Source organism: Aplysia californica, unplaced genomic scaffold (genome assembly GCF_000002075.1).
Source record: "Aplysia californica isolate F4 #8 unplaced genomic scaffold, AplCal3.0 scaffold00993, whole genome shotgun sequence".
NCBI lineage: Eukaryota > Metazoa > Mollusca > Gastropoda > Aplysiida > Aplysiidae > Aplysia > Aplysia californica.
In genome coordinates this window covers 72,162-81,487 of record NW_004798263.1, presented here as the reverse complement: position 1 = coordinate 81,487, position 9,326 = coordinate 72,162, and the positions used below count along the sequence as shown (strand labels likewise).

At 40.8% G+C, this 9,326-nt stretch overlaps 1 protein-coding gene across 1 annotated transcript in view; it reads right to left on the bottom strand.

Moving 5' to 3' along the window:
* LOC101864267 overlaps positions 1–8,714 on the bottom strand; it is an 18,405-nt gene extending 9,691 nt beyond the window's left edge. The window contains exons 1-4 of the mRNA XM_035973092.1: positions 7,534–8,714; positions 5,717–5,992; positions 3,396–5,119; positions 1,029–1,137 (exon numbers count right to left, since the gene is read on the bottom strand). Coding sequence (XP_035828985.1) covers positions 1,029–1,137; positions 3,396–5,119; positions 5,717–5,934 — 2,051 coding nt within the window. The 5' untranslated portion in view covers positions 5,935–5,992; positions 7,534–8,714. The remainder of the gene's footprint in view (positions 1–1,028; positions 1,138–3,395; positions 5,120–5,716; positions 5,993–7,533) is intronic.
* Positions 8,715–9,326: the final 612 nt, after the last annotated feature.

The following is a 9,326-nucleotide window of genomic DNA, read 5'->3' as shown; positions in this document are numbered from 1 at the left end:
ATAATAGTTATGAACGAAACAGTGTGTCATAATGGTTATGAACGAACTTTAAATTTATGCATAACATGCCCTATGACCAGTTTGCGTTTAAGAATAGCTGTTCAATGGTCTTTCATTTATCACTTGACCATAATTAGACCAGAGTGTTATTTCAGACAATCCTAGTCAATGAAACTTGACATAATTGATAGTATTTTGGTCACTTATTGTTCATTCATAACCATTATGACACAAAAAAGTAATTTTATAAAAAATTAATAAAGATTTTTATAAACTGTCAATTCTATGTATTTTTGGAAGTTTTTGCTATGTCTCAAAATATAACATCAGCCTAGCTGAAGAAAGGAACTTTGAGTATTCATAAATTTGTGTCATCATTGTTATGAACGAACTTTTTGCTATTTCCGTCATTCAAGTCAGAATTACACCAAGACGATTGCATATACAGCTTTGGCAGTTACTGAGCCTGAAAGAGCAATCATATGGGTGATTAAAGAATTATTACATAAAGTTGATTTTGGACCTCATTTGTTCACACCCAGGTATCCCACCTTTTGGCAAATGCTCCATTACAATGACCTCTATTTTTTGTTTTTCAAAATGTTAATAGAAAATATTCAGTCTATCTTTCAGCAGGAAATTAAACCGATTGCATTTACTAATATAATAAAAATTACTGCACTGAAAAGAAGTAGCTTCTTTTTGTTGTTAGAAATGAACAATTAGTCCACCATGAAACAATACCAAAGTGAAAGAAGAACCAATCGATAAGAATTACATAAAGGGGATTCTGAAGTTATCAGTTGCACAGAATCATTTTTAGATTTAGTACCTTCCAAAAAGAGGCCTGGGCATAGTCGGTTTACCCCCCCCCCCCCCCCGGGGAAAAAAAACAACTACTTTTTGTCGCTGAAAAACATGACTAATGAAGAAAAGTTTTTCCACATTGTCATTTTTACAATGTTGTAGGCCTGAATTATTGTCAGTAAAGTTGAAAAGTGTTTATTTCTAATTATTGTAAGTCTTACTCTTCATCATCATCAGCCTCCTCTGAAGAAGAAGCAGAGAACACATCGCGTTGCCACGGCAACATGCCCCAGTCTTCATCTTCACTTTCTTCTTCTGAGCTACACAAATCTGAAAGAAAATAGAATTTGGAGTAAAAGACAGTGGGAGGGTTTGGAGCAGATAAAATTGTAGCAAATAAAGAGTCTACAATAAGGGTGAGTACTTTCCTGGGTTAGCACAGTCCTGCAGAGGTACATAATTAAACAGGTCCACCATTTCCGAGGAAAAAAGTGGCCATCTTCAACAGGCAGCCATCTTCTTACACAGTGTCACTATTTAATGTTTTAAAAAATGCAAGGGGGAAAAAGGTAAGTGGCCATATGATATGGCATGAAGGTGAATACAGGTGCCTGTAATAGAGAGCAGGTTTGACTGTGGTTCCTACACTCCTTAAAATGTTGCAATTGACCGGAGATAAAGAACAGTTTTTAAAAGTAAATCTATAAAAATACCATCGAATTTAATATCACAAAACAAAGGAAGTGAAGACAGCTCTGCAGTATCCCCACAAGAAACAAATATAACAATCAAGTTGTTCCAAAGACAAAAGCACTTGGTTGTGAGGACTGGGGAGGTATGGAAAGAATGAAAGAAGAAAGAACCCAAACAATTCAAAAATAAACATATTTGAAAGAGACATCAATTCAAACATTAACCATTTTCAAAAATTCAGTATAAAAACAATGCAACATCTTAAACTTTAAAAGAGCATGTTTTTCGGCTGGTTTGATTTGAAGGAACTGCTACATGTACCATTTTCTGTACTAATTTTCACATTGAGAAGACAATCAAATACATGATGCTTGTACAGGAAAGTTTATCAGATTTTAAACTACTCAATTTTAACTTTTAATTCCTTCACACACAACTTTATGTGTCTAATACAAACGACAAACGTGAATATCCACATTTGCCCAAATGTATATATATAAAGAGTTACCTGCGGTGGTCTCTCCGCAGAGAAGTGCGAATCAATTTGAGTGCCAGAATAAATTACATTCTTATATTATGATGTATCCGTCACACTGAAGAAAATCCTTTCTTTTCTTAACTTTTGGTTTCTAGGCTTTGTTAGTTGACTGAAGAACAGAGAACCTTGTAGATTAATTGATTATTGTTTGGGTTTTTTAATAAATTCTAGCTCTTTCGCACCACTTTGTTGTCTAGTTAAAGTTTTATATTCTCTTGACAGCTAGTTTCAGGGCTCTATAATGCTGCTAATATAACAAGGGCCAAACTTGTACTTCTCCATCCAACTAATGCAATGATGTTCTAAAATGAGCTGCTTGGTATGACTTGTTCCAAAAATAGCTTAGTCTGTAAGTGTACAAAGAGAATAATCTGAAGAATTATTAATGTTCTCCTCACTCAACACCAGTCTTTTCGAACTTTTCTTTCAATTTGTCTAACAATAATTTGCACAGACTGACCACATTCTGATTTTTTTGCATTTCTGACACAAAAACTACGCTGAATGTTCTTATTTGTCATTTTCCAGAACCCATGATATCTTTCTTAAATATAGGTTGCCACAGGTGAGGCAATATATTCATGAACAAACGCAAAGTGAATTTCTCTTTAATGTGCCCCATATATATGGTAATGCAGGAACTAATAGAGAGCCCATAATTATAAAAAATTTGTCAAAAGATGCAAGTGTGTGTATCTTTCTTCTCTAATGATTTTATTACTACTTGCTCAGATTTTTTAGATTTCTCATGGAAAAAGACATGATATTCATAGCCAGTTTAACATAGACTTTGGAGAGATCTATCGAACCTTTCTCTAAAAAAAAAAAGGAACCATTTATCAAAATGTACGTAAATAGAAATAAGACGTATTGAGTACTCAACAAACACTTAACCATTCAAACAACTAATAAATCTCGAAACACTGAGCTTTCAGTATTTTAAGTTTGCTGTGTAGGATAAGGAGGAAGTAGTATCATTTTTTTAAATGACAACAATGTGATCTACATCGACACCACCAGCTATTCACTTCAGGGCCAATTAACCCTGATGACCCCAGGCCAGAGCAGAGAGCCCCAGCAGAAGGTTGGATCACACTAACTAAAAGGTACATTATAGTCTAAATGGGTGAAAAGTGACACCACGATTGATATGCATGACAATACATGAAGTCTACAAACCCCTCAATTCAAACATATTGAAATTACAGCTAGAACTGAATATTTTCAAGTACGCACTAGCACAGTTTGTCATTGTTTTGAGAACCCCTTAGCCTTAGAATTTTGAGTGTCAAGTTGATTTGGTATAAAAATCACATAATTTTCTTTAACAACAAAACGCTATCAAAAAGTAACTTACATGGGCCAACCAAACAGTGGTCACTGATTTTTCTCTTGGCATAGAAGGAGTAGAACTTCACAGCTAGATCACTTTTCACTTTTTGCTTGGCTGCTTTCTCAGAGAGTACTCCACTGAGTTTATGTAGCTTGCACTGAGGTACCGAGAGCTTTGGAGTGACCGACAGAGAGGAGGAGGGCACCGGCACTTTGGGCATGGCGCTTTTGCCAACAGAGTGTTTCGTCGTGACACTAGGCACCGGGGCCGCCACTTTGGGGAGCACAGCGGGAGGCACGTAAGGTGGAGGTGGCGGCAAGCTGAGGTGAGCTGCCACTGTGTTGGGAGATGGGAGCATCTGGGACTGGGAAAGTCCTCTGTTGGGGTCCACCCCCAGGGCCTTGGGGGTGATGTTCAGCAGGGAGAACATGTCCACATTGGGAGGAGGTAGCCAGGAGGACAAGTGGTTGTGCAGCGATTTCACCCCAGAGGCCTGCGGGTCTGAGCTTGTGGCAGCAGAACTGGAGGAAAACAGGTAATTTGATGAGGTATTTGTGGAGGGAAATGAGCTGGAGGACGCCGGAGAGAGAAATGCTGGGGGTGTCTGTCTGCTGGTCTGTCTCGGAGGTGTGAACGGTAAGGAAGTCAACAATGCCGGGCCTGAGGACCCAGCGTGCGACACTGGAGCTCTTAGACTCTGAGGGGATTCAGACGAGGCAGCACCGGTGAGGTTATCCAACACACTGCTTAAGTTGCTGGCCTGAGGGCTGAAGGCACTGGCCGGAAGATCTGAGGAGGTGAGAGACGACGGCGTGGAGAGAGTGGACGAGCCGGGGTACGGGGGTGGCAGGCGGGGCGGCGTGTGCGGGGACAAAAGACGTGTCGACGACAGCGCAACCTCGCTGGCACTAGAGTTCTGAAAGCCCAAATTGTCCTGGGCTGCAAGTGTGGCCAGGAAGGATGTGTCAACCTGGGGTAAGGGTGGGACTTCTGCGGCCACAGAGCCTTGCTCGTAGCCAGCCAGAGTGAGGCCTGATGGGAAGTGAGCCGCTGTTGAAGCCTGAGGACTGAATGTGTGTGAGGAGGCAGGGCTGAACACAGGACCAGGGCTAGGGCTGTGCTCCATGCCCACGCCTTGCTCAGGACTAGAAATCTGTAAAGGGCTCGAGTTCGAATCAGTCTGACTCAGCTCCTGTGACTTCCTCAACTTCTCGTTGATTTTGTTCTGAGCTATTTTTGTCTGAAGTTTGTTCATAGTCCTTGAGCTCCTTGCTCGGCTCTTCGCCGTGCTCTTTGGCTCTGGTTTCGCTCTCATTTTCTCCAACTTCTCAGCCAGTTCAGGGTAGTACCTGGCTATCATAGAGCCCCCTGACATGCTGAGCCCACTGCTGGAGCTGATGTCACTGGCTGACCTAACAAAGCCCTGGCCAGACTGTAAAGACTTGCCCAGCACGCTGTCCGGGGGGTTGGAAGAGCCCCCCAGCATCTCACTCGGCTTGCCTTCCGAGGGACCCGTGTCCGGGAAAGCATATGGATCGTCTGGGTCATCAGCTGAACTTGAAGAGCGTAATGGTGCTGACGAGGCATTTCCGCTGCTCTCTTTTGAGTGCGACAGGCTGAACTTTGCCTTGGTACTATTACCACTTGTTAGAAGTAGCTTGGCCTCTGGTGTACCCACAGGCTTCTCCTTCTTCTTCCTCTCCTTCTTGGGTAGCATGCCCAAGACTTGCATGTGGTTGTTGCAGTATCTGGACAAAGCAAATAGAAAGAGAAAATAAGATTTAGTTACAGCAAGATACTGAAAATATAGAAATAAGAAGAGACAGATGTCAGCTAATACAAAAATAAAAAGCTTTCTAGAGACAAAACGTAGAAATGGAAGAATGTTAGTGATTCAGCTGGGATAGTCAAGTCTCTGTCAAGTGAACACTTGCAATATATAGGGACAGTGTACTGTGGTATGAAAAAGGCATTTTTAACTTCAATAATGATACAGTGGTCACTACTTAATTATATTATAGCATGCACATTGATTGACAAGAGCAGCGTATTCTTATATAAATACAAACGACCTATTATTTATTAAGGATATCAAAGAGACACAATCTAAAGTCATTATTTGTCTAATTTCCTTGAATGAAATAATAATAATGTGAACCACACTGCATCTGATCTTTTGTGGTGGGTTACATCATAGAGATGAGCTTGCGCCGAAGAGCGAAGTTTCCTTCACCAAGTGGTCACAGACAATGAACGCCAGAACCACTGTCCAGAGTCTCTCCATACAGTCATACTATAGTCATTAAGTACGGCTAGCCTCTTCCATTGAGAAAACACAGACAAACCTTCGTTCTTCATGTTTGGGTATGGCCTGTGTGCACATCTGGTTGCTGGACTTTGCAACATAAGCACATCTTTTAAATGGTGCTGTTGGGTCCTCCAAAATATGCCGAACACAGAATCCATATCCATTGAGACGTCTTTGGTTGCAAAGCTTACTGCTGAAGGAGCACAGCAACTTGTTGTCTGTGCTGGAATAATGGATGTTCTTTCCTTCGTACATTGTACGTTCTTTGCTTTGACAGATGCATCAATCATAACAAAGACGATGAAAGCATGACCTGAGAAAAAATATTTAATCATTAGTAAAAATGTAACATCAAAACAATGTTCTCAACTGAACAATTTTTAATCTGCAGAACCAAGCTGAGGGGCTTTAAAGTGTCATCCATTTTGCGTACTCTCTGATCAGGTCAAACCCAACATTTCTCCACTCCATGTTACCACTTTTCTTAGTCGACAGATAAGTCATGCTGCGCTACATAGCCAAATCTATTGAAGTCAAATAAACAAGCTGTGCAAAGTTTTTTCAATAAAGAATGTTCTGATGACTGGACCTTGTTCAGAATACATGAAGCTACAGCGAGCACCTAGCACACCTCTGTGATTGGCCCAAATGTAGATGACGTATTCCGCCATCTATTTCTGTCGTCTCCCGGGGTTTCTCCCAAGACCTTTGGGTTTCCCTCGCTAGTAACTGTTGACTAGATCTCGCCGTGTTTGTCGGTTTTTTTGTATTAATTTGTGTTATCTTTTATAAACACAGATTCAACAATTCTCTTTCCCTAAAGTTACCTCTTCTAAAATTTTGTACATCCACACACACAAGCGCGTGCACACACACAAACAAACGCGAGCGCACACACATACACACTAGCCCACGCACACACAGCGATGAAACCTAGATCCAGTGTCGTAGCCCATCACACACTTAGCGGCAAAGCGGGCCTGCCACAGTGAGATCTAGATCTAGTCAACTGGCGAGGGCAGCCCCTGAAGACGACAAAAATAGATGGTGGAAACACGTCATCTCTATATTTGGGCCAATCACAGAGGTGTGCTAGGTGCTCGCTGCAGCTTCATGTGATCAGAGAATTGCAGAATTAGCTTACTTTACTAAAGAATTTCTGAACTATTCCCGAGCATACAAACAAACCCTAAACAAAAGTAGATCTATTCATACATCTGAATTTAACTTGAATAATCGTTTTCAATTATTTTACGATTATGATGATAGAAACATCGATTCGACAAATTGAGTTTTGACATCTGAAGAATGTGTGTAGAATCAGAATCTGAGAAATTATCAACTAGAAATCTAATTGTTTGTTGCCGAAAGATCTGGAAGCAGTGGCAGCATGATCTACCATTAAGCTGTAGTGATGCCTGCAGTGTAAAAAATGATGAGCAATGGACAGAATCAAAGTTCTGAACCCAGAAGATGAGATCTTATTATACAGTACAGCTCTCAGAAACTGCAAAGTTGTGTGTGAGTGAGTAGGCCAAGCCTACTGAAATCCCATTATCAAACAATTAAAGCATCCTCCATAACACATGAGACCAATTCACTGGGAAGTACATACTACCATGATACTAATAACATGTTGAAATGTAAAAATTACTTGGGAAACAGCCATGAAAACGTTTATTTTGATCCAAGTTAGATTTCAATTGTGGTTTGTTTTGAATGAAACATTATCGATAATAGGTTCTTCTGATTTCTCCGTTCAAAAATGTAGTTTGCAGATTGGTCTGCACCCTAAATAAGTAACACGTTCGTAAAAATTGACAATAAACTTCTCACAATACAAAATATCCTCACTCAAGACCATGTATTTAGATATCTGGGTCCAATAACTTCAATCTTTCCATTCATCATTTCGGTGTATTTTGCACTTCCGCGAAAAGCAACTCAGAGCGCAAGTGCGATAACCCAGTTTCCCACGGTGTGATACTAATCCATATCGAAAATGAGAAGACTTATTGTTATGTTGCATTGTATTTTCACATCTAAAAATTGCCTCACCGTGAATGTAACGTAAAACTGGATCAAGAATACAAATAATATAAATTGCTTTGACAAATTGAAATCAAACCAAAATGGCTGCCAGGCTCTGCGTGTAAATTTATTCCCCTTTACCAAAATAGCCGTGGAAGGGAGGGGAGAGGTTCGGTCAACCTTCGTGCTTGCCATTGATCAGAGAGTCGGGGGGCAAAATCATCGATGAAATATGACTGATTTGTCTCAAAAGCCACTGATGATGCAAAATTTAAACGAACGTTAAGATGTATAAATTATAAAATTCATTTATTTAAATGCAATTGCTATGTGCGCAGTTATATACTCCATCCCTCCGCTTAAAAAATAAACTAGACAACACGCCATTACTATCATCTTCCTCACGATTGATGATTTATACCCATTTACCAGAGACTATATGTGTTCGTGAGAGTTCAAAGTATAACAGTCAAAATTATAATATATTTCACGTTTTCAAATTAAGACAGGGGCCAGGGATCGCAAGTAGTACCGGCGTTGAGTCTGCGGGGTCTGTCGCCCGCACAGCGCAGCCCCGCTGCAACACCACCTTTTCATGAAATACTAAATATAGTAACACGCTTATCAGAAATGTTGACAACTTTTAACGTTCAATTTTATATTCTAAATGACTGTTTGGAGCCCTTCTAAGAACTGATTGAGGTACATAAATGATTTGGGAGACATAATATAAAACGAAAAATTATTTTTACATGATATTTCATTAAAAATTCGGTACACAAAAGTTGGTGAAATGCACGGCATTTTCACATACTTTTGACCTCTGAATAAGGAAAAAAGTGGGCGTTTTGATTGGTCGAGATGGGAATACCCCTGTGTAGCGTGTTCACTTATTGGTTATAAGTAGTGCGGGAAAATTGGAACACAGGGCGATCTCGGACATTGTAGCTGTAACAGACAGCCCTGTGCGCGTTTCCCCAACACATCTCAAAGAGGGCACGTGTGTAAATTGTCATTGCTCAAAGGCCTGTCTCTCTCTCTTAGTGCCAAAGTAAAACTGTTTCTACCCAGTTTCTCGTGATTTTCAATCCCTTCATATTATCCCCTGACTTTGAGAATGGGGCAGTGTTCTGAATCGATCGTTGCCTCAATCACAGCCATCCCGCCTCGGCACATGCTTTACTGTTGCCATGTGGCTGTTGTGGTCGCCCGTACGGTGGTGTGTCGGAGCATGACGCGTTAAAAACGCCCACATCAGCCTGTTTTAAGCACCTTGATTGCGCGACTGACCCGATGAATGAGTGTTGAATGTCTGAATGTGTGCTAACCCAGGGGTCATGAACTTAATCTGGGAAGATTGTGAGGGGAGCATGTTGCGTTTTAGGCTAGAGAAGAATGCGTTTATGTGCGTTTGGTGTGTGTGTGTGTGCGTGTGTTTTCTTGAGAACCACTGTTATGACAACAGGGGTGATGGTGAGGTCAGGCGACTAACAAGAGCACACATGAGGTTGTTTGGCTCGAGCGTGTGAGCAAAAGTTTGTTATTGCCTACTTGTACAGAAATGTGCCGATTGCGTACCGAAGCCTCTCTCTCTCTCTCTCTCTCTCTCTCTCTCT